This window comes from Microtus pennsylvanicus, chromosome 1, assembly GCF_037038515.1.
Source record: "Microtus pennsylvanicus isolate mMicPen1 chromosome 1, mMicPen1.hap1, whole genome shotgun sequence".
NCBI classification, from domain to species: domain Eukaryota; kingdom Metazoa; phylum Chordata; class Mammalia; order Rodentia; family Cricetidae; genus Microtus; species Microtus pennsylvanicus.
In genome coordinates this window covers 211,253,336-211,279,486 of record NC_134579.1, presented here as the reverse complement: position 1 = coordinate 211,279,486, position 26,151 = coordinate 211,253,336, and the positions used below count along the sequence as shown (strand labels likewise).

The 26,151-nt window shown below is 45.3% G+C and overlaps 1 protein-coding gene across 2 annotated transcripts in view; it reads right to left on the bottom strand.

Annotated features, from left to right (window-relative positions):
- Snx9 (sorting nexin 9) overlaps positions 1–26,151 on the bottom strand; it is an 87,472-nt gene that overhangs the window by 36,314 nt on the left and 25,007 nt on the right. The window contains exons 2-5 of one of the 2 annotated variants that reach the window (XM_075950365.1): positions 13,647–13,733; positions 11,968–12,042; positions 7,210–7,335; positions 2,108–2,200 (exon numbers count right to left, since the gene is read on the bottom strand). In XM_075950365.1, coding sequence (XP_075806480.1) covers positions 2,108–2,200; positions 7,210–7,335; positions 11,968–12,042; positions 13,647–13,733 — 381 coding nt within the window. The remainder of the gene's footprint in view (positions 1–2,107; positions 2,201–7,209; positions 7,336–11,967; positions 12,043–13,646; positions 13,734–26,151) is intronic. The other variant, XM_075950374.1, reaches the window with a different exon arrangement.

Sequence of the window (26,151 nt, the reverse complement as noted above, 5' to 3'; positions counted from 1 at the left end):
TGATTATGTATAACCTCTCTACCTAATCCCTACCCCAACTAACTTAAGCACTGTTCAACATCCAGGAGCAGTACATTCAACACAGCTGCCTGTCTGAAACTTTACATCTAAAAGCCACTGAAATTTCATAACACACACACACACACACACACACACACACACACACACACACACAATGCTATATAACAGGTTACTGCCTGTGTAACCTCATCCTGGCTGTTTCAAGCCATCTCCTGAAAGAACTTACAACATTATCTTAAGTGGCTGAGAAAACCAACCTTGTAACCAAAGGGCCTGAGAATGAACTTGGGATGGTCACAAAGGTAGCAGTGACCTCGTGTATCTATACCCACAGGGGAGCTATGATCATGACAGATGCAGTCACTGTGTTTACTAAGCTACTTCCTGAGAACTACATCCAGGGGATTGTGCTGTGGGACAGCATGTTTTTATAAACCTAGGCAGACAAGCTATTATCTACCAAGGCTGTATGGGATACATATGTGCCTAGGATACATAGGAGCCTACTGCTCCCAGGGCCACAATAACAAAACAACATGAGATGAAATCGGGTAGAGAGAATGATTCGATTACGAGATGCAGCAACTCACTGCTTGTCTGACACAGCTGCGGGGGCGGGGCGGCAGAGGTTTTACAGTGACTTCTTGTTCAAGAAGACTACACCAGCGGGCTATGAAGTACAGTGGATAATAAAGCAGCCAAACAGCCATTTGTCCCTGTGGTGCGCTGTGCACAACCAAATGCACACTTTTACACGATGGACAGGGGGTAGGTCAGCAGGGTCAGCACCAACACACACGTGAGTGATGTACTCTGTGAGGCCATTGGTGCAGCACTAAAGGGAGTGTTCGGCTCCATCCGAATCTTACGGGGCCACTCACACGTAAGCCCATCACTGACCTAAACATGGGTTACTCAGTGCTCAACTTCACAGCACGGTAGAAAGGCCAGACACCAGACACCTAGGCGAATTCAAACTGCTCTGTAACCATGGGCCACATAAATTTCACGTGGGTACAATGACTAAGGATGCAGGCTCTGATGTTTCTCTAGGCCTGAATCCCAGTTTTCCTACTCACTAGCTACTCACATATGAATAATCCACCCTTCTCAGCTCCCACACCGTAAGAAGGGATTGGTAACTCTAACCTCTCAGTGTGAACGGATAAGTGCATACGTTACTGACAAGGTGAGGTTCGGCAGAGTTATCATTTTATGTGAGAATTTACCGGGAATATAGACAAACACCTGATGAGGCAGGAAGCCTAAGGGCTGGACACCAGCCTGCTGCACAGCAAGTTCTAGAGGCTGCTTGGGCTCCAGAGTGAGACACCACACCAAAATAAATGACAAAGAAAAGAGCTAAGCCGGGAGTTCATTGAGTAGTTACCTCTTCCTCTATGCTAAAAGGAGAAGGTCATATGACGGTTACGTTTCCAAGCAGTTTAAATGCCAGGTCACATTACTGGAGACATTTTAAAATAAAGAGATGAAAACTAGACATTTAGAATATTTTCTACTATCCAAGGATCTGCTTCCTTTGGATACCCTGAAGAACAGAAGGCAGAAGTGAAGCTCGGTGGTAATGTCCACCACTTGGGCTTTGGGAGACACACTTTCTAGGCACTTAAAGCCAAGAGCTTGGTGTTTTCAAAATCTGATCAGAATGCAACGTGCAGAGATATAATGATCTGTTTTAAAGATCCTTTGGCCACTTATTTCTTTGCCTGTCTTGAAACCACAGGCTCAGCCATACACTAACCCACTCCATTTCATAGCCAAGGGGTCCCACTTCCTTAGCCTTTTCTTCCCCATTTCCACTGAGCAACACTTTCAGTCCTTTCTTTTCTGCCCCTTCTGGTACAGTGTCTACTGTCACTCACTAGAGCTCACTGGGTGCCGGGCACAAACACCAGTCAGGCCTCAGTAAAAGTCTCGGCTAGCAGCCTGTAGACCCTGACTCTTCCATCACATCTGGCCAACCAAGACCCAGAAGAGCTTCCTCAAATCCCCACATACGAAAATAATACCTGTCGGGCTGGTAAAGGATTATTTCTTCATGTAGTTATTCACACCTCAAATTTACCTTATTTATGGAAGAAGAAGGAGAAGGAGAAGAAGAAGAAGGGGGTGACTGGCTGAGACTTTCAGCACAACCAATCTGAGCCAAAATGTTCACCTTAAAATAAAAAGGTACTCGGTGAGCGGGGATAACATATAGCAAAGTTTTAACCAAAACCTGAAAGTTCAAAACAAAGACAAAAAGTCCCAGCATGCCACCTACTCACAAACAATGCACACAGCAGCCAACTCTGTGGTAGTGTGCTGTATCTTCCCAAGCCTGTTTGCTTGGTACCACACAGTACCACTGAAGCACTAAAAATAATCGCAAGCTACAAGGGGTGTGGGTGTGGGGTGTGGGGAGTCCTTCTGTATATGTGTTGCTTTTATTGGTTAAAAAGAAGGTGCTTTCGGTCAATGGCTTAAACAGAATATAGCCATATATATATATATGGAGAGAGAGAGAGAGAGAGAGAGAGAGAGAGAGAGAGAGAGAGAGAGAGAGAGAGAAGGCAGAATCAATGAGAAGCCACGTTAGCTCCACTGGAGACAGACGCTGGAGATGGAACTTTACCCAGCAGTAAGCCACAGCCATGTGGTGATACACAGATTAATGAAGATGGGTTAACTAAAGATAAAAGAGCTAGCTAAAAATACCCTTAAGCTATTGGCCAAATAGTACTGCCAACAATATAGTTTCTGTGTGGTCATTTCATTGTCTGGGCAGACAGGAACAAACAGCTTCGCCCAACAAATTGGTGCCCAACGTGGTTGACTATATCCACTAAAACAGGAAAGGAAAATGGTGTGGGAAGTCCTTCTGTATATGTGTTGCTTTTATTGATTAATAAAAAAGCTGCTTTTGCCCAATGGCTTAACAAAATATAGCCAGGCTAAAAGAGACATATACAGGGAGAGTAGGCAGAGTCAAGGAGAAGTCATGTGGCTGCCACCAAAGACAGATGCACTGGAACTTTACTCAGTAAGCCACAGCTATGTGGCAATACAGAGATGAAAAAAATGGGTTAATTTAAAATGTAAGAGTTAGCCAAAAATATGCTTAAGCTATTGGCCAAACAGTATTGCAAATAATATAGTTTCTGTGTGATTATTTCGTGGTCTTGGCAGCCGGGAACAAACAAACAGCCTCCCCCAACAGGGGTGAGGATGGGCATGACAAATACAATGCATGTCATATAACTTGCAAGACAGACCCAGAAAAAATACACAGTTGAGACTGCAAAATGTCAGGATTTTAACCCTTTCCTTTCAAAAGCACCAATTGTGTGGGAGCCCAGTCAGGAAGACCAGAGCCACCCTGTTACCTCAAGGCAGACTGAGAGCCACAGCGAGGGACAGAAGAGGCAAAAGTAAACGTCCTCAGGTATGTGCTTTTGTTGGAATATGGTCACTGACTTCCTTGACAACCTATGGAGCCCGTGTCCTAGATCCACCAGTGCTCAGCATGGAACAAACACTAGAAGGTGTCTATGGAGTGAAATGAATGACACCGTTCTCATCTCACAGATGCAAATAAAGTACATCCTGGAAGTCAGGGCACAGAAAAGGTAACCCAGAAGGACCATCGGGACCCAGTTCACATTCCCACTCATGCTAAAAAATGACAACATAGAGGAAACTTTTCAAATCACCGGGCCCCCAAGGACAGTGATCCTGGGTTACAGGAAACAAGAGGGGATTTACAAATGCCCCATTTGCTGCCAGGATCTCACAGAGCCCAGAGCTCTGAGACTTGCTGAGGTGGAGCCTAAGATGAGGGCTGGAGTGCGAGCATGACAAGATCTGAACCCAGGAAGCTCCGGGTCTACAGAGGGCCTGGGTCTAGATCTGAACCCAGGAAGCTCCGGGTCTACAGAGGGCCTGGGTCTAGATCTGAACCCAGGAAGCTCCGGGTCTACAGAGGGCCTGGGTCTAGATCTGAACCCAGGAAGCTCTGGGTCTACAGAGGGCCTGGGTCTAGATCTGAACCCAGGAAGCTCCGGGTCTACAGAGGGCCTGGGTCTAGATCTGAACCCAGGAAGCTCCGGGTCTACAGAGGGCCTGGGTCTAGATCTGAACCCAGGAAGCTCCGGGTCTACAGAGGGCCTGGGTCTAGATCTGAACCCAGGAAGCTCCGGGTCTACAGAGGGCCTGGGTCTAGATCTGAACCCAGGAAGCTCCGGGTCTACAGAGGGCCTGGGTCTAGATCTGAACCCAGGAAGCTCCGGGTCTACAGAGGGCCTAGGTCTAGAGCTGACATCTAATAAAGTCATTGTGAGGAATCTCTGTAAGTCAGAGGAGGACCAGGAGAGGAGATGCAGAGCAAAATCCTAACACAGCAGAGCATCTCACAGTGCACAGTGGACTGCAAGGGTTCCCTTCAGCAGCAGGGCAAAGATACCCCTAAGTGAAATATTCCTCTGTTCACACTTAGAAAAGTTAAAGCCAAAGAGAAATGGGCATTTAAAAACAACTTATATATATCATTAGGTTCAAAATATTAATGAGGGTGCAAGATACTTAGCACTGCAAAGAAAAATCAGAAAGTCTGGCATTCAATAAGGAAACTACCAGGAATGAAGAAGCAGGAAAATATGACCCATATCAAAGAGAAAAAAAAATAGCCAACTGAGGCTGACCCAGTCAGAGAAAGGGAGCCCCGAAATCTACTCAATGTAGGGAAACAACTGAAGGAGTTCTCCCGGGGAGGCAACCACAAACAGAGAAAACGGCAGAGCTCAGTGGGCTTAACTGCACTGGGCCCATCAACATGAATCCTCAGGTCACGATACTAGGCAAAAGAAGGAAGAGGACAACTCATTCGCTGCTCTGAAGCAGCCATAAAACATCAGCAATTAAAGAGAAAGAATTCTACATTGGTCCTGAACTCTAAAGCTGCATCAGGTATCCAGGTAGCTACAGCTCAGCTGATGATGGGACAGGAACAAGCCAAGCCTGCACACACAGGAGGAAAAGAGCAGTGGTTCCGGCCATGTTAACAACAGGCAGCAGGCTGTTAGGAGGACAGTGAGTAGCATCAAATTCATTCCACGCAGATTCCTTTCTGGACAGAGGATAAAATGCAATGTAATGGGAAAAAATTGTCACCCAGATAGTCCAGGTGTCCCCTGGTCTCAGCAATGACTGCCCAGACACTGTGTATCTTGATGTGATGTAACATGAAACATAGCATGTCATCTGTGCTGCAGGCTCACACAGAACGTCTGATCTGAGCCCATTCAGTCCTTAAGCTCCCATGGTCATTCAGGGTACTATGGTGTAAGACACAGTCCAGACCAGGCATGTGGGCTTCTCTAGTGGCAGCTGCTGGCTGTGCAGTGATGAGTTTGCTGTATCTTGCTTCCCGTGGACATCCTAGGGCACCTAGAGCAAGCACCTGCACCTGGTAACTAAACAGGCAGCCCGAGCAGGACAGGTGCCTTCTGGGAGAACACGCTGAATCTGTCTCATCTCTGAGTTTAGGTGATTAGATGACTTCTCTCACGCCAACCCAGGAAGACAGGCCATGGCCTCCATGACTTTTCATATCTGAACTGGGTCAGACCCTGCAGGTGGACTATGATTGAGACTTATTTTTGTTAAGGTGGATTTCTGCTTGGCATTTCAATCACACTAGCAAACTAGTTTACAAAGGAGACACTGAAGTGTAAGATACCAATGAGTGGGCTCCAGCTCCCACAGCTTACTGTTCCCTTCCAAAAGCACTTAAAGCTCAACACAGTCAATAGGTTACTAGTTGGTAAGTCCACCGAGAAGCCACCCCACGATTTATGTTACTGTCTTAAAGGAGAGGTCCTGTGTGTATTCAAGGCTCCACCTCATTACACCTGTGGAGAGCTCCCAGGGCTTCACTTGAACACTGCGTGTCCTGCTGCAGCTCGATTTGAATACTGTGTGTCCTGCTGCAGCTTGGCTCCCCTGCCGGGCCTTCCAGAGCAGGACTTTCCCGAGGTATAGGGGAAACTGAATGGAAAGTTAGCATTTACTGTTCACAACAGGGGGAGTTTAGAGAGGGTGTTTCTCTCTTCAGCTCATCCGCATGACTAATTAGCATCAGACATTTCTCACTGATTAAACATTCAGTAACTGCTGCCTGTGGACTAGAAAGTGAAGGAGGAAGCAAACAACGTGCTAGCACTGCCCCCACCCAGCTGGGACACTGATGGGAATCACTGAGGGAGATTTAACTGTTTCTCCCAAAGAGGCCAGAGGATACAACATCCTCTCATGTGAACACCTAACCACTCAACTCAAAACACCAAAGGGTCTGTTACATTTCCCTGTTTTGTTACTCATAGAGCTAAATCTCAGTTCTACAGATGGAGCTCTGGAGACTTTAGGAACAAGAACAGAAAACAGAACCTATGATATGTGCTCCTCCTGTCGCTCTTCTTCTGTATTTGAGGCAGGGTCTCACTATGCAGTCCTGGCTGGCCTGGAACTCACAGGCCCACCTGCCTCTGCCTCCCGAGTGTGAGTGTGAGGATTAAAGGCACGCACCACCATGCCATGTTGAAAATATGGACATTCTTAAAAACACAAGCGCACACTGGGCGCACTCACAGCCAGCAGCACTAGCACATAAGTAAGCGCCCGAGTGCCTGACAAGAGGATAACAAAGCCCTGGTCTGGCCAAACAGACACTGCCGCCTCTATCAGCTTCCTTCCTTCTTTATAGACCCTCATTCTGGGGAATATTTGGCCTTTGGGGGGTTGTATTCAAATCCGGATACTCTCAAAAGCAAATTTTAACACCCTATCTTGCATTTTTGTTTTTAGTGTTGTAGTCTCCAGCAGGCATTTCAGGTGAGGTCTGTGTTAATTCCCAGCAGGAATGTCATACATCGCTCATGCCTCAGCCCCTCATGCCACACAATGTCATGCCACGATATCCCCTTCACGCCGTACAGCCCTCACACCACCACCCCATGGCACACACCCCACATGGCACCCCCCCCCCCACGGCACACACACACCCCCTCGGCACCCCCCCCACAGCTACTTTGATGCTGCTTTCGGGGAGCAATGACAGCAAGGCTGAACCACAGCTTCCACTTAAGCTCGGTCTCAGGAAAGCCAGTCCAGGCCACAGGAGGAGGGACGTACCTGGCTGTTGCTATTGGCAGAAGACGAGTTGGCCTGAGCAGTGCTCGCTGAGAGGGAATCGAGGAAAGCTTGGTCCGCCACGGAATTTCCACAAGAAAACGGATCTTTTCCATCACTGGGTAAAATCTGCACGTTAGAAAGAAGCCATCATTTCATGGATTGCACTGCAGTGAGAGCTTACGGGAGACGGCAAGTGCCATCTATCACAGCAGACGCTCCATGCGCTGCAGACGTCCCTCTAAGGACAGTTTCTGCTGCTCACTACACTGATGATAAGATGCAATTTCATTTGTATTTACTTTAAACAATTTTTTCTTGAGATTTCTTCTTTGACTTATGTACAACTTAGACTAATTTTCAAGCACTTTGGTATTTTCTAGCAATCCTTGTGTTATTATTTGGAGTTAAATTTCACTATAGTCTAAGAGGCACTCTATGGCTGATCTACCTACTCTCTCTCTCTCTGTCGGGTGATGGTGCTAGAAGTCAAACAGTGTGGCACTAAGTTCTACCCCTAATTCTCTTCTTTTAGTCACATTAAAATGCTTTATAGTTCAGAACATGGCCTATTTTAGTTCATGGAATCTATCACATCCTGCTGAAGAATGATCTGCTGGTTCATCCATGTTCTGGCCAATTTTAGCCTGTTGGATAGGTCCGTTTCTGGTATAGTCTTGAAAGACACACAAAGAAGTTGAAACTACTCCTCTTTAGAGGCAAACAGAATTCTATAAATAAAAAGGATACCAATATCAACCTAAATCCTTGATTTCTCTGTCTTGTCCAGTTTAGGGTCTTACATGTGCAGTGTATGCAGCCAGAACAGGATCTGAAACTCAGACTTTCAAACCGTGCTCAGGGGCCTCTCAACGGCTGGCCTTGTATGGACAAATCTACGGCATGTGCGTGAACACGCATTTCTGAAGGGAAAAAGAGCTACTGATTTCCCAGAGAGTTTAAGACTCTCCACCTCTCATTTTCAACCATAGACAAGAGAACACAGACAGAGAAGCAGAGCCCCCCCCCCCACTGGGCTGTCAGGTCCCAGGGCAGCAGAGCCCCCCCACTGGGCTGTCAGGTCCCAGGGCAGCACTCTTCACACAGTCCCCTTCTACACTGAGTGAACCAAAGACTCACAGCTCTTGATCCAGCTCCAATTTTAGTCACGGGTGCAGCAGGAAACCTCAGTTCCTGTCACTCAAGATGATTGGCAAATGCTCAGTTTTGAGACCTACAGGCAGCTAGCAGGGTGCCAGGTAGCTGACCCAGCAGGTGGCATGGCTACCCAGTGGCTTTGTCTCTGCAGGATCACCTAAGGAATGGGGGTGCTATCCTTTGCTGCAGCAGAGACACCCTTGTGTCTATGGAAATAGCTGAAGGAGTGTGACGCCTACCCTTTAAAGACTCCACTCTGTCGGTTAACCTACCATAGAGCTCTGGGCAGCAGGTACTATACATCAGCAAAAGAAAAATGGGGGTTTTTATTCAGAAAAACTAAAAGTTGCTACTCTGGGAAGGAAGCTAACCTAAACATCCTCGTAGCTTAGGCCCATAGGAAATCCTTTCCCTTTTTCTACTTCAGTGTACGTTCCGTGTTTTATTTAATTACTACTTACTACTTTTCCAACGAAATTTTACTTTTAAAATGGTTGCTATCTTCCTGACAGCCTTTTAACCCAACTGGTAAAAAGAAGCCGAACAAAGATCAGCTTTAGTTAATCAATGGTGGTATGTTCTTACCTCCACATAGTCTGTAGGAACAAGCCCTGTTCTCCTATGTTCTTAACTCTACATCGTCTGTAGGAACAAGCCCTGTTCTCCTATGTTCTTACCTCTACATAGTCTATAGGAACAAGCCCTGTTCTCCTATGTTCTGACCTCTACATAGTCTATAGGAACAAGCCCTGTTCTCCTATGTTCTTACCTCTACATAGTCCGTAGGAACAAGCCTTGTTCTCCTATGTTCTTACCTCTACATAGTCCGTAGGAACAAGCCCTGTTCTCCTATGTTCTTACCTCCACATAGTCTGTAGGAACAAGCCCTGTTCTCCTATGTTCTTACCTCCACATAGTCCGTAGGAACAAGCCCTGTTCTCCTATGTTCTTACCTCCCCATAGTCTGTAGGAACAAGCCCTGTTCTCCTATGTTCTTACCTCTACATAGTCCGTAGGAACAAGCCCTGTTCTCCTATGCTCTTACCTCTACATAGTCCGTAGGAACAAGCCTTGTTCTCCTATGTTCTTACCTCTACATAGTCCGTAGGAACAAGCCCTGTTCTCCTATGTTCTTACCTCCACATAGTCCGTAGGAACAAGCCCTGTTCTCCTATGTTCTTACCTCCACATAGTCCGTAGGAACAAGCCCTGTTCTCCTATGTTCTTACCTCTACATAGTCCGTAGGAACAAGCCTTGTTCTCCTATGTTCTTACCTCTACATAGTCTGTAGGAAAAAGCCCTGTTCTCCTATGTTCTTACCTCTACATAGTCCGTAGGAACAAGCCCTGTTCTCCTATGTTCTTACCTCCACATAGTCTGTAGGAACAAGCCCTGTTCTCCTATGTTCTTACCTCCACATAGTCCATAGGAACAAGCCCTGTTCTCCTATGTTCTTACCTCTACATAGTCCGTAGGAACAAGCCCTGTTCTCCTATGTTCTTACCTCCACATAGTCTGTAGGAACAAGCCCTGTTCTCCTATGTTCTTACCTCCACATAGTCCGTAGGAACAAGCCCTGTTCTCCTATGTTCTTACCTCCACATAGTCCGTAGGAACAAGCCTTGTTCTCCTATGTTCTTACCTCTACATAGTCTGTAGGAACAAGCCCTGTTCTCCTATGTTCTTACCTCTACATAGTCCGTAGGAACAAGCCCTGTTCTCCTATGTTCTTACCTCTACATAGTCTGTAGGAACAAGCCTTGTTCTCCTATGTTCTTACCTCTACATAGTCTGTAGGAACAAGCCCTGTTCTCCTATGTTCTTACATCTACATAGTCCGTAGGAACAAGCCCTGTTCTATGTTCTTACATCCACATAGTCTGTAGGAACAAGCCCTGTTCTCCTATGTTCTTACCTCTACATAGTCCGTAGGAACAAGCCCTGTTCTCCTATGTTCTTACCTCCACATAGTCTGTAGGAACAAGCCCTGTTCTCCTATGTTCTTACCTCCACATAGTCTGTAGGAACAAGCCCTGTTCTCCTATGTTCTTACCTCTACATAGTCCGTAGGAACAAGCCCTGTTCTCCTCTGTTCTTACCTCCACATAGTCCGTAGGAACAAGCCCTGTTCTCCTATGTTCTTACCTCTACATAGTCCGTAGGAACAAGACCTGTTCTCCTATGTTCTTACCTCTACATAGTCCGTAGGAACAAGCCCTGTTCTCCTATGTTCTTACCTCCACATAGTCCGTAGGAACAAGCCCTGTTCTCCTATGTTCTTACCTCTACATAGTCTGTAGGAACAAGCCCTGTTCTCCTATGTTCTTACCTCTACATCGTCTGTAGGAACAAGCCCTGTTCTCCTATGTTCTTACCTCTACATAGTCCGTAGGAACAAGCCCTGTTCTCCTATGTTCTTACCTCCACATAGTCTGTAGGAACAAGCCCTGTTCTCCTATGTTCTTACCTCCACATAGTCTGTAGGAACAAGACCTGTTCTCCTATGTTCTTACCTCTACATAGTCTGTAGGAACAAGCCCTGTTCTCCTATGTTCTTACCTCCACATAGTCCGTAGGAACAAGCCCTGTTCTCCTATGTTCTTACCTCTGCATAGTCCGTAGGAACAAGCCCTGTTCTCCTATGTTCTTACCTCCACATAGTCCGTAGGAACAAGCCCTGTTCTCCTATGTTCTTACCTCCACATAGTCCGTAGGAACAAGCCCTGTTCTCCTATGTTCTTACCTCCACATAGTCTGTAGGAACAAGCCCTGTTCTATGTTCTTACCTCCACATAGTCTGTAGGAACAAGCCCTGTTCTCCTATGTTCTTACCTCCACATAGTCCGTAGGAACAAGCCCTGTTCTCCTATGTTCTTACCTCTACATAGTCCGTAGGAACAAGCCCTGTTCTCCTATGTTCTTACCTCTACATAGTCCGTAGGAACAAGCCCTGTTCTCCTATGTTCTTACCTCCACATAGTCTGTAGGAACAAGCCCTGTTCTATGTTCTTACCTCTACATCGTCTGTAGGAACAAGCCCTGTTCTCCTATGTTCTTACCTCTACATAGTCCGTAGGAACAAGCCCTGTTCTCCTATGTTCTTACCTCCACATAGTCCGTAGGAACAAGCCCTGTTCTCCTATGTTCTTACCTCCACATAGTCTGTAGGAACAAGCCCTGTTCTCCTATGTTCTTACCTCCACATAGTCCGTAGGAACAAGCCCTGTTCTCCTATGTTCTTACCTCTACATAGTCCGTAGGAACAAGCCCTGTTCTCCTATGTTCTTACCTCCACATAGTCCGTAGGAACAAGCCCTGTTCTCCTATGTTCTTACCTCCACATAGTCTGTAGGAACAAGCCCTGTTCTCCTATGTTCTTACCTCCACATAGTCTGTAGGAACAAGCCCTGTTCTATGTTCTTACCTCCACATAGTCTGTAGGAACAAGCTCTGTTCTCCTATGTTCTTACCTCCACATAGTCTGTAGGAACAAGCCCTGTTCTATGTTCTTACCTCTACATCGTCTGTAGGAACAAGCCCTGTTCTATGTTCTTACCTCCACATAGTCTGTAGGAACAAGCCCTGTTCTCCTATGTTCTTACCTCTACATAGTCTGTAGGAACAAGCCCTTGTTCTCCTTTGTTGTTTCTTCCTTCCAGCCATCCACCACCAACATTCTAACAGAAAAGATAAAAGTTGAAGTTGGGATTTCCTGTTGAAAATTTGTGCTGAGAATTGGTATAATATATAATTTTTACATGAAAAATAATAAGAAACATTTTATGACTACAGAGTTAATACTGTTCAAAATCATATATTCTTAAATTTTGTTTATTATAGAAAATAGTGCAATCTAGTTGGACAAAAAGTGTCTCAAGAAGTGATTAAATACTTCCTGTGTGCACGCATGTGTGCATATAAACACAGGTGGGCTCAGAGGTCAACCTCGGGTGTTATTCCCTGGGCACTGTCTACAGTCTTTAAAAAACGTGTGTGTGTGTGTGTATTTACTTCCTGTTTGTACATGTGCTCATGTGCCACACTTGTGTGCAGATTAAAAGACAACTTTCCGGAGTAGGGTCTCTCTTCTACCACGTGAGTGCTGGAGTCATCAACTCATGTCCCTGAGCTGGGTGGCAAGCACCCATATCTACTGAGTCATCTCTCTGGCCTAGGGCTCACCAAATAGGGCAGGCTGGCTAGTCACACAGGTCCAAGAACCCACTTGACTCCACCCACCCCCTTGCTGGGCACCAAGGGACTTTTCATGTGGCTTCTGGGATTGAACCCAGGTCCCCAAGCTTATAAGCCTAGCATTTTACCAACAAACATATCTTCCCATTCTTGAATATATTTTCAAGGTAACCCAGAGAATAAAACTAAGAAATGTGACATAAAATAAAAAGATGGGCATAGAAAATGTGAATTTTTTACGCTAATTTGTCATACACGGTCTGCCAACGTAGTCAATATTGTTTAATGGCATTAATATCTAGGAGATTTTCATGTTAAAAGTAAAATTTTAAGTCAGTTCAAGGCCAGCCTAGTTTATAGAGGGAGTTCCAAGACAGTCAAAAATAAACAGAGAAACTCTGTCTTAAAAAACAAAACAAAGCAAAAAAACAAACAATAAACTAACAAAGAATTAAACATAGTGAGGTGACTATCACACAGAGACAACAGATCTTGGCCTACAATTATTTAAAAATGGAATTAAGTTTACTTCTGAGAATCCAGGTAACAAAAATCACAAAAGAAACTCAACGGACTATAAAGAGCGTGGTCTCTAAAAGGGAACATGGCAACTCTCCACCAGGAAAGCCTGCACAACAGATACTCATGGGAAGGTGCATATGTGCATATGTCTGTGTGTGCACACAAGTTCAAAGACAGTGTGTGACCATGTGAAGCTATGTGCCACACAGCGATGTCTGGGAATCCAAGTGCAGGATCAGGCTTGGGACAGTGAGAGCACTCAGTAAACTAAGCGGTTTAGGAAGGTCAGCACCATAAACCCTGAAGTCTATTAAAGATACACAGCATCGGGGTATAAGGACAAAGCATGGGAACTGACTGCAGAACCATGACAAGGGGCTTGATAGGTTACAAATGTTAGGGAAAAAAGCAGGAATTCAGTCATGTACTCAGCCATCTTTAGGGACTGACTTCTCCCGGTGTGCACCTTACAGCTTCTTGCAGTGCCACCAGTATTTCAGAAGCAACAGCTACAACACTGGTGTGAGCTGATGAATCCATAGTGCTGTAAGCACTGGGCTCTTACCGGGTTTGTAACTGTGATGATTTCCCCTTCGCTGACTGTCAACTCATTGTTTCCAGGTTCAGCAGCAAAGTCGTACATAACCCGAGCCTGCAGGGGGCGGACAGGAAAGCAGACGTTACAAATGTACAGCAAACACAAACCCAGACAACCTTTAGCTTGTTCATAAACACAAAGGTGTGAACCTGACAAAGGCTGTGGCTGATCGGGAAGAAAGGAAAACAGTCCAGGACGCTTGTCTCCTCAGGAACCCCGACGGCCAGAGCCCCTGCACACACCACACTTGGAAGTTAGCCCTAATATACGGCTCCAAGCATACACGCTTCACTAAAAGAGAAAAAGGGACGCTCTTTGTTGGCTAGTCTTAGGTAGACATAGGTGTTTATAATGGGTCCACTCGGGAATGCGGGTGCTGCGCACAGGCATGCCATGCCAGGTTCACACCTCAGAGAAACTCAGCAGGCCAGGAGCTGGCCCCGGGGTGACTTGATCACATGGAGTGGAGTCTCCAGCAATTTAACTTGGCCATCTGAGACTCACACAGCAGACCCTGCTCTCTCCCATACCTTCCATCAGCCCAAGAGCTACACAGGGCTGTGTGTGCTAGCCAGGTGACCTCAACAGCCTCGATGGCCAAACGTTCAACGCAGGTAACTCACTTGTCTCACAAGCATGAGGATCTGCGTTCGGATCTCCAGCACTCATATACATAAATGCTTGACAATTCTGACCACTTTTAATTCTAGCCCTTGGATGGCACAGACGGTGTGTGTGTGTGGGGGGGGGTCTTGGAGCAAATCAAGTAGTTAGACTATTCCAACCAGCAGGCTCTGGGCTCAGCTGAGACACCGCCTGAATAAATGAGGTGAAAGCAACTGAGGAAGACTTCTGATGTCAATCTAGATCTCCACGAATACCTGCATACATAGGCATGCACACTGGCACACACATGTCCAAGTGTGCAGACACGCGCACACACACGAGCACACCTCTCACACAGACACATACATGAATGAATGAATGAATGAATGAATGAACGGGAAAATGGACTAAAGGGAGTTAGTTGTTCTGTGGCCTGAGGAAGGCTGGTCTTTCAGCGTGCTCAGGTGGAGCCCTGAGACAGCAATGACAGAGGCACCGTCAGGCATGCTTCACCAGAGAGAACTAAGACTGTAAAAAGTGTGTCTGCTGCTAACTGAGCGTGTTAGGAAAGTACTCCGTAAAGAACTTATGTCCTTACTGCAGCATCTTTGCTGCTGCTTAGGACAGGGGCTCTCCCTGTAGCCCAGGATGCCCAGCACTCAATGGAGGCAGTCTTCCCACTTTAGCACCATGCCCAGATTCTGACCAGTTTCCAGCTCTACGTGTCTCATGGATTTCTCCCTCCAGAAGACCATCTAAAAACTGGGGTCACGTGTGCCTAGGACACAGCGTTTGCTTTAGAAGTGCCTGGCTATAATGAAAAGAAAACTCAGGCTTCCGATACGGCTAGTGAAACAGGACAGTGTGATTGCATTCACTTCACCTGTCTTCACCAAACATCCGCCAAACACAGCAAGAACCAGCCTTTCACTGCCCACTGTCTCCCTTTCCTATCCACTTCAATCAGAACTGTTAACAGAGATGAACGAGTCACAAGTAGTAATACGAGATAGGGGACCCCACTATCTTGAAATAAAAAAAAAAAGATAACAAGATCTCCTGAGTAAATTGGGAGCATAGGGACCTAGGGGGAGGGTTGAAGGGGAGGGGAGAGGGAAGGAGGGAGGAGGGAGGGAGGGAGGGGAGCAGAGAAAAATGTAGAGCTCATTTAAAAAAAATCAATAAAAAAAATAAGATAGACTACCGGGTGAACATGCCATAAACTGGGTATTTAAAAATGTTACAGAATATTATTATGGTGCTTTGTGATTTTCAATGGAAAATTGTTTCAACTTTTCCCCCACACTTGAAATTTTTCCTAAAAAATACTGGAAAGAAGCAAATGGCAGTGTAGTTCGTCAGTCAAGAAAGCCCATCAGTTGTCCCCTGGGAGCACGGAAAGGGCCAAGACCAGCAGGGGACAAACACTGCCCGTCTACTCAGATCAGAACAAAGGACAAAGGGACCACGTGGAGGTGTTCTCCGCACACAGCTGCACAGGAGATAGAGTTCTGCTTGTCATGTTGTGGGATGGTTTCTGAAAACATGTCGCATCAACCTCAATGCTCTGTGACAGGGCAGGAGACGATAAATGCAAAGGCACCCACGGAAGGAAGTGAGCTTCCTCTGGAGGGGAGCCCAGAGTGCTGGCTCAGCTCCGCACTGGAGCGCAGCCTGCTGCTTTGTTGCTGCTCCTTAAGATGCCTGCTGCATCTTTCCAGTTCAGCTGCTTCCAGTTAGTGCCCAGAACAGAATCCAGAGGTCCCTTGTTCACTAGGTGTAATCTGGTGAGCCAGAGTGTAAGACAAGTGAACACTGAGATGGAGAGGCCGTCAGACTAGACATTAGTGGATATCTCTTAGTCCCCAGGTCCATAGCGCTGGGAGGCAGCCTAGGAAGGATGTATCTATTAGCTATCACAATCTAATGCCATAAAACAGGCCTGTGAGATGGGGTTCACTCTCCCAACTGTTCTGCCATGTGAGCACCCAATGTCCCTCCCTCCACAGGACAAAGTATTCAGAGTGCCTGGGATACAGAGTGGGTTCTAAGACAGTCTGGAACTTTGACTTTCCAGCTTCTGTAATGGTGGGAGAACAAATCCCATTCTTTGTAAGCTACCTACCCTCCAGGATTTCTGCAATGGCTGCACGATGGGCTAATGTCCACAGGAAAAGTGATAAAAACAGTGTGGACATGTTTAAAGCGTGCTTCAAAAGCTAGACTCTGCAACCATGGCACCTACTGGACAATAAAGATTATTACACCTCAAACAATTTACCGGGCCTCATAACATAGGCATGTCACTGGGGATGATCTTTGAGGTTTCAAAAGGCTATGGCCGGCCCAGTCTCCCTATCTCATTCTGCTCCTGCCTGTGAATCAGATAAAGGTGCTCAGCGACTGCTCCAGCATCGTGCTCGCCTAACTGCCAGTTGCTATTCCACCCACCATGATGCTAAATGGACTAACTCTCTGAAACTAGAAGCAAGTCTCCAATTAAATGCTTTCTGTAAGTTTGGCCACGGTGTCTCTTTGTAGCAATTGAACAGTGACTAAGACAGCTATCAACATCTCAGTGCACGATGTGGCAATACAGGAATGAAAACACCTCCATCAGTAGACATAACACAGTCAATCAAGGAAAGCAAACTGCAGGCTAGGGCATACAATGTGTTATCTTTTTATAGATAGGATAATAATTATATTTGCCAGTATTTCTGTAACAAACCATTCAACAATAAGAGGTGAATTTTAAATTGATTACCAAGAAAGCCAGAGAAGGAAAGAGAGTGGGTAAGAACAGAGGTTTCTCAGTATATATACTTTTTTGTTTTAATTTTAATGTGTAGATAAATCACTGATTTAAGAATTCTAAATTAACAGGAAGCATTACTTAACAACAAAAGAGAAAATATAGAAGAATGACCTTAAGAAACTGCCTAGTTAAAAAAAATCTCCTAAGAAATATTAGAAAGTACTTGGTTACCCCTGTGACATTCATGTCACTATGACCCAATGGGCATATCTTGACAGGCCAGCTGTTACTGTAGCTCGGAGTCCACTGCTGACATCTCTTCTCCCCTCAGCAGCCTGGACAGCACCTTTTGGTACTCTGAATGCAAGCCAACAGGAGGTGGCTTCCAGGTCAGAACCAGGTTGATCTCTCCAAGCCTTGTGACCAAAGTATGTGGTGTCCAAGTGGGCAAGCAAGATCAACATCAATACTTGTACTGTCTGGGGAGGGAGGGGTCTCTGGGTGTCCCACACTTAGCACGGAGCTTTGTCTTTAGTAACTGGAAAAGCACCACCTTAAACTCTTTTTGACTGATTAGATTTAAGGCCCACTCCACAGGAGAAAACTCATGGCTGATAGGATAAATTTAGCCAAGAACTCATGGCTGGGGAACTCAGTGGCCCTGGAGAGTGAACCTACTACCATTCTTTTGCTTAATGGACATAGTATCAAGTTGCCTTCTAAACACATATAACCATGTATATCCACATGTCTTTATATCCATAGATCAGTGCAACCAACAGGCCTCAGCACACTCCTCTTCCCTCAAGGCTCAGAGAACATCACAGAAGAGGAACAGAAAGACTGTAAGAGACAAAGACTGGGGACGACTAAGGCAGAACAGTGTCCCTGGACATGAAGCGGTCATTGCGTCCATGAGCTCACACCAGCCAGCTAAGGCTGCCTACAGCTGAAGCTGTCAACTGTGCAGCAGGGATGGGGGATCTGTTAATAACTGATACCTCCGAGGGAAGGGAAAGTCAGTTTTCTTAAGGGGTGTGGTCCTGATTAGGTGGACCATGTGCCAGGGCATGCCCACACCCAAGCATATATGGATGGTAGTAACTGCACTTAGTTTATATAAAAGGAGGAGGAAGAGGAGGCAGGAAGAGGAGGAAGAGGAAAAGAAAGAGGGAGAAGAAAAAGGAGAAGGAGGAGGAGAAGACAAGATGAAGAAGAAAAAAGGAAGAAGGGGGAGATGAAATTGGGATAGCAACATGGTGGAAGCGAGAGGACTTGAAATAGAGAGCAGGGTGAATTTAACTATGTCTGTCTGTCTGTCTGTCTGTCTGTCTGTATGATATTATCAAAGATAAAGTTTTTTTTAAAGAAACACTAAAGGTGACAGAAATGTAAAGTACTGCCTGCAGCTCTGTCTAGGATATTTAAAATCACGATGAAAATACATGTTTCGTGAGAATGCAGAGAACAGACTGCCATGTGGTTACACTGGTGTAGCGGCTCTCATCTTTAATACATTAAATTCTTTGTACGCAGACACAGTACATGTAACTCCTGTGCATTCGCACAACAACGGTAATCTACTGAAGCTGTACAAAAGTTTAAAACCAACCCTCCTTCCTGGCCAAAGGGCACAGAAGCTAATAGATGGGGTTTTTGGTTTTGAGACAGGGTCTCATGTAGCCTAGGCTGGCCTCGCACTCTGTGTGGTTGAGGATGACTCTAAATTTCTAATATTTCTGTCCTATCTCTTGAGGGTAGGGATAACAGGTGTGGTAGACAGGACCAAACCCTGGGTTCCATGCTTGCTAGATAAGCCCTCTCCCAACTGAGCTGCAGCCCACCTCTGACAGTTTGAAGCTAGCCTTGAAAGCATTACGCATCTGAGACACACTTGCCCGTACTTCCCAACACCCGTCCACAGCTACTCAAAGGACAGAACCAGCAATCCCATCCTTCTCCCGCTTCCCCACTCTCAGCTCAAACTCTGTGAAGCCAAGGCTGACCAAGAATTTTTGATTCAGATGTTTTCTATTTCACCTATAAATTTGGTGCTAAGGATTGACTAGGGCTTTATGCACACAAGACTGGGCTACAAAAGGAGCTCACTGCTTTCCTAATCTTAGGGCGTCCATATCTGCACCTCTAAGATTGTTTATCACCTTTCAAACCCCAGGGTTGCTAAGAACACAACTTCACTTCTAGTTCCAAACTAAAATGCTGCATTATTTTTCCTGACTGTAAAAGCATGTGTTTATTTCAAAGAGAGAGAAAAAAAGAAAAAAGACTGACAAAAGCTGAAAAGCAAACTCCCAAATCCCCAGCCCCAGATATAAGAAGTATAGAACTGTCTAGTGATTAGGAGCTGCCTTTTAGCCAGGCAGTGAGTTCAAATCCCTACTCTATCAACTCACTAGCCTTGAAAACTTGGCCCATTTGTTTAACCTGGCCCTCGGATTCCTCAGGAATAAGATAAGGAGCAGCCTGTACCTTGTGACTTGAATGAAGTAATAAAATTAAAGCACAGAGGAAAGTGACTGGCTTAGCAGGCCAGTACATGCTGGCTGTTCTGACCTTTGATTTGTAAAACCACAACACAATTACTTTTTCTTTCCTGACCGCTATGGGTTCTGGAATTAGTCTTGGGGTTCCAGGCAAAGCAAACTCTATGGCTACTGACACCCACGAAGGGTGTTTCTGGGGTCTGCGTCTTTGCTGAATCTCAAGGAAACCAGACCTCCACCCAACTGTGTGGCTGCCAGATCCACCCAAACGTGCTATGTGGCCAGCAGAGCCTGTGCCCAGTCAGCATTAGAACAGTAGGGAGAGGCCCTATGACTGCGTCTGATGGCTGTAAGGTCAAACTCCTTAAGGAAGCTGAGAGAAGTTATCCCGGATCCAAACCACACAGTAGTGCAGTGAAGGATTCTGGGAGTGCAGGCCTACTTCTGTTAAAGGAGAAAACAGTAGTCACATATACTCAAGTGTGAAGTGATGCAGGCTCACTGCATCTCCTTGTTGTTCTGACAAGAACCAAATACAAGTGTGAGTGAGTGTGTGTGTGTGTGTGTGTGTGTGTGTGTTTGTGTGTGTGTGTAAAACATCAAGGTAAGGCAACCTCATCCTTTCCATATTTGAAAGATGTGACGGATCTATTGGAAGAGAAAACAAGGCAGGACACAGTGAAGCATCACTACCACCAACACAGAACTTGGGACGAATAAAAACAAGAGGGAGGGAGGCGGGGCGATGGTGGCGCACGCCTTTAATCCCAGCACTCGGGAGGCAGAGGCAGGCGGATCTCTGTGAGTTCGAGACCAGCCTGGTCTACAAGAGCTAGTTCCAGGAAAGGCTTCAAAATCACAGAGAAACCCTGTCTTGAAAAACCAAAAAAAAAAAAAAAAAAAAACAAGAGGGAGAAATCAACATGATTTTAAAGATGAAGGCATGATATGAGAGGAACATATAATTTCAGCAATAGAAAAATCAAAGTTTGCATATGGCAACCTTCCAGTGGAAAAGAATACAAACTGTCTGTACGCAGTGAAGGATTCACTGGGATCTGTGCGCGTGCACTATGTGCATATAGGTAGGGATGGTGAGACATGTCCTCTGGGAACTAACGCAACAGGGCCTCAGACCTCAGTACAATTGACTCCATGATAGAAGCACCATTCAGTCTGGAAAACCCAGTATATAGACAGCACCACCTGCCAAAAATGAAACAAAGTTCATATAGTTCTGGGAAAGTCTCAGAATGTACTAACCTTGCCTTTTAGCTTCTATAGATCTGCTTCTGGATAACTGTTCTTGTTAACTGAAGCACGTCAGCCCAGAACCCTGAGAAAGGCTCAGGGCTACCGGGGGATCCTGAACACCCAGTGTAGTCACAGCTCAGCGAATACTTTCTACTGGCTTAAACCCATGTCCAGGCCGTTTTCTCTGGTGAACACCCCATAACATTTCATTATCTAATGTACAGGAGCAGACTGGAGAGATGGCTTCGCCAAGAAAGATACCTGCTCCCCACCTAGCTCAACTTAGACCCACACGGAGCAAGCAAGCAACGTAAATTGCTTTAGGTTGTCCTTTCTCCCTCTCTTACACACACACACACACACACACACAGAGAGAGAGAGAGAGAGAGAGAGAGAGAGAGAGAGACAGAGAGACAGAGAGACAGAGAGAGTAAAACACATTAAAAATGAATGAGAACCATGAAACTTTGGAAAGGAGACCAATATTAAAAATACCTTACCACAACACCATCAGTTTCCCCATAAAAATAAGCAAGCAAGCATGCATCCACTTAGGGAAATGTTCAAGCAGCGTCAAAGACGAAACTCCAAACCCAAACAGAGCCAACAGACCACAACACACTTGTACAGACGGGGTGCGCAGGCTCCACATGTCTGTCAGCAGACTCCACTTCAAACCCCCCAGAGGACTGTTGGTGGAGAAACTATAAGTGGATTTGTCCCACATGTGCAGAGTGAAACAAATCATGATTTGAGAAACAAAGATAGACTTCATTTGTAGCACTTTAAGGCCGCAAACAATCGGTGATCAGGGGCCATGTTAAATATTTCAAACATGCTCATCCAACTCTTTTGATACAAGTTCAGTATAAGCTTCCACTTTCCCATTAGGTGCAGATACTTCTTTATATTAAGCCATGCACAGAAGCCTTCAGCTATTAGCCTCTAGTCTTCTGCTAATGCCCACTGGCAGTACCATCAGCCTTTTCCTACACTAACTTCTCAGAACTACAACAATTCCATTTAAAGAAAAAAAGTCTAATCTCAAAAAAGCTTCTTAAAAATTGCACTCAAAAAAAGAAATCTATCAAAATAGTCTGTGTATCTAGAGCTTCAAGCTCCTTACAGAGGTTGAAATTCCCCCAAACTAAGTCCTCAAACCATGGGACGAGCTCTGACTGCCTGCTTGTGTCATGGGAAAGGAGCAGAGGTGACCTAGGTTACAGCAGTCTTTAGTACTTGGAGAGCTGGGGGATACAGCCCCAAGTACATGCAGCCCGTGAACCTGGCTTGTGCTTCAATACCACTGCTCCAACACAACCAGACTCAGCTGTGCCTGCAGGGGAACCGTCAAATAGAATCAAATGAAACGAGGAAAACCAAAACAAGGCTGCTGGGCTGGAAGCATAGCTGGGGAAGGGAGACAGTGGGAGGGAGCCCAGCGCAGCTGCCCGGGGAAATTTACATTCTGGTCCAGTAGCCAGGAAAGGAATCTATCTGAGCAGAAAGCCCCAAACTGAAGCACTGTTCTGCTGAGCGGGAAAGAACGGAGATTATAACCACAGCAGGATGGGAAGCCACAGAAACCTGTCTCTATGACTGTGCTGACGACATTAAGCTATACGCCTAGACAAAACCCTTCTTCAAATACAAGGACATCTGGAAACATCCCAACATCACATATCAGACATAGGGTAGAGCCAGGAGACACCACAGTTCTAGCTAGTCAGAGAGACACAGAACACAAAACAAAGCTCTCAGAGCCCAGGGAGGTCTAAATAAGCAAAGCTACTTAGCTACCCTCCCAACAACACTTACAAATAAGCTTTGAAAGAATCAAACTCCTTGAACTTTAATACCTTTTTAAAGAGGAGCAACAGAACTAGACACTCAGCTTACCAAAACAATGTCTAGTGTCTAACAAAAATTAACAGTAAGACCTAGAAACAAAAGTTTGACCATTGCCAGAGCAAAAACATAATTCAACAGAAACAGACCAAGAAATGACAGAGCAGAGAGTAAAATCCAGTCCACAGCATGGGAGGATTCACCGGAGCACTTAGCAGGGGACTAGACACACCACAATTGCAATCAGGGCAGACCAATGAGCAGAAAAGAGAGGGGCTGAGATGATCAGCTGAGCCTTGGTGACCCATGAGACAAAACCTGAAACCTAACTGTGATCCCAGAAGGATGGACGTGGGACCAGGGAAATAAATATATGTGAAGAAGCAATACACCCATTTTCCAATTCTGATGAATCTGCAGATTCTAGAAGCTAAATTCATCCCATGTAGAAAACGTGCATGCGCATGCACGCGCGCGCGCGCGCACACACACACACACACACTCACAGCAAGCTATCATAATCAAATTATGGAAAATCAGTGATGAAGCTTAAATGAATTCTGGGAAGAAAACTAGAGCAAGGACATAGAGAGGACTGAGAGATGAAATGACTGTAGCCTTATTAAAGATAGAGGAGGTAAATGGCCATCTTTAAAGTGATGAACAATAACGAAATTCATCAACTGAGAATTCTATCCCAGAAAACACCAGAAAAATGTTGGGCTGGCCATTAAGAGATGGCTCGGTGGTTAAGAGCACTTGCAGCTCTTGGGAGGACCCAGGCTCAGGGGCCAGCACTCGTGTGGTGACTCACAACCACCCACAGCTCCAGTATCAGGGGACCTGACTCCCTCTTCCAGTCTTCAAGGGCACCAAGTCACATGCTGAGACAGACATGCATACAATCAGTTAAACACTAATATACACAAAATAAAATTTAAAAATATAGCCAGGCGGTGGTGGCACACGCCTTTAATCCCAGCACCCGGGAGGCAGAGGTAGGCAGATCTCAGTGTTCGAGGCCAGCCTGGTCTACGGGAGCTAGTTCCAGGACAGGAACCAAAAGCTACGGAGAAACCCTGTCTCGAAAAATCAAAAAAAAAAAAAAATTTAAAAAATTATTTTTAAAAATGTTGAAGGGTTGGAAAGATAGCTCAGTGGCTAAGATTATCTACGGCTCTTAGAGAGAACCTGAGTTTGATTCCCAGCCCACACAACAGATGGCTCACAATGGCCTATCACTCCAGCTCTAGGGGATCCAAACGCCCTCTTTTGACTTCCATGGGCACCTACATTCATGTGCACATACACACATAATTTAAAATAAATCTTTTAAAAAAATTCGCCTAAAGACAAAAAACTCAAATCACATTTTAATTTTTAAAAGCCTTAAGTGTTAAAGGTATTACCAATCAAAAAATGATGCAATTTATGGAAATGCATGAATTTGGGGTGTGTGGGGGGGAGCTTAGCGGTTAAGGAGCTTGCACAGAATGAAGACGTGGGTTTAGATCTCCATCACCCACTAAGAGCTGGGTGTAATCCATGAGCCTGTAATCTCAGCACTGGGGTGACAGAGACAAGTGGACCTCAAGGGTTCACTAGCAACCAACCAAGATAAAATGGGAACACTCCAGGTTCAGAGCCACTGGAGGAAGCACACAAAATAATTAATACCCTGATGATGGCCACATAAGGTAAGAGGATTTGAGCTTTTACTCTGGGTACTTCAATGATTGCTTTTGTTTTTGTTTTTAATTGTGAGTTGTAAATTAAAAATAAAATAAAATGTTTATTCACTCAAAAGAGATGATAGCAGGCCCAGGAGCGAGGGCTGTATGCCTGCACTCAAGAGGCTAAGGAAGAAGGAATATGAGCCACAGGCTACAACAAGGTATCTCAAAAAACCCAAATCAACAATATTGGCAAAAAAAGAACAACTCTGGGTGCTTTTTTTTTTTTAAAGATTTATTTATTTATTACGTATACAACATTCTGCCTCGATGTATGCCCGCACGCCAGAGGAGGGCGCCAGATCTCAGTACAGATGGTTGTGAGCCACCATGTGGTTGCTGGGAATTGAACTCAGTACCTTTGGAAGAGCAGCCAGTGCTCTTAACCCCTGAGCCATCTCTCCAGCCCCTGGGTGCTATTTTTTTAAGAGAGAAGATAAACCAGATGTGGTGTTCATGTCTGCAATACCAGGAGAAGCAGAGACAGGTGGTTCTCTGTGAGTTTGAGGTCAGCCTGGCAGACATAGTCAGTTCAAAACCAGCCAAGGTGTGTGTGTGTGTGTGAGAGAGAGAGAGAGAGAGAGAGAGACAGAGACAGATCAAAGAAACTGAAGCTGGAAGTTAGCTCGTAAAGATTAGCATATATTCAAGAAGAACTTAGTGAGTGGCTATGCTATTAAGATTGCAGACTGGATATCTTATATTCCTAAACCTCAAAGGTAATTAAGCTTTAATTAATTATTTGGTCTCAAAATAGTGATATGGAGGCTGAGAAATAAAATCTAATAGCAAGTATAAGTATTACTGTATTGTATGGTATTGTACGACACTGGAGAACACTTACAACCCTTGCTCATCAAGAGCTACATGACTAAAAAGTCCAGCCTGGTACTGTGTCACAACTGAAAACCCAGGAAAGAAACCACAGGTCAGGGGCTTCGGGCAACATGTGGCAAAGTCAACAGAGACTGAATTATGAGACTCAGAACCTAGCACACACACCGCAGTTGTTTCCTGCGTGACGGTTCAACACGTCATCATTTCAAGCTGCATTTCCATCGAAATTACTTTACGATGACTGTGGTATGGAGTTTGTAGAATGCAGACACTCTTCTTTAAAAAAGCTAGAGCCAAGCAACAAGTCAAACGGTGGAGCCACTCACTGTTCTGCATTCGTACAAACGGAGACTGTTTAACAGCTTGTTGGCCAATATTCAACACAATGTAGTTCACAACAGCCAACAGACTGCATGCTCAGTCACAGATGAGCCTTGAAACATTATTCTAACCACACATAGCCAGACAGAAAAGAACAGATAGTGTATGGTTCCACTTATTTGAAACCCTAGAAAAAGTAAATTCATAGAGACAGAAAGCAGAACCGGTTGCCAGAGGTTTGAGGGAGACTGAATTAAAAGCGACTATTTAACAATAATATAGTTTATATTTGAAATAATGAAGACATTTTGGAAGACATTCTGGAAGTGAGTTTGACAAAGTGTCACTGAACTGCCGCTTAAAGGCATTAAAATGACGGGTTTTATGTTACTATACATTTACCACAAGCTTTAAATGATCATACAAATCAATAAGCTGTACAACTGCTGAAACAAATGGTTCTCTGTATCCTCCTCCGGAATTAGCCATGGCCAACACACCAGCTAGTGAGCACAGGCCAGCGCACGGCCATGCTCACACAAGGAGCCCTAAGGAAAGGTAAAAGTACTTTACATAGAGTTGTGTGTGACAGCGCAGAGGCAAAGCCAGAG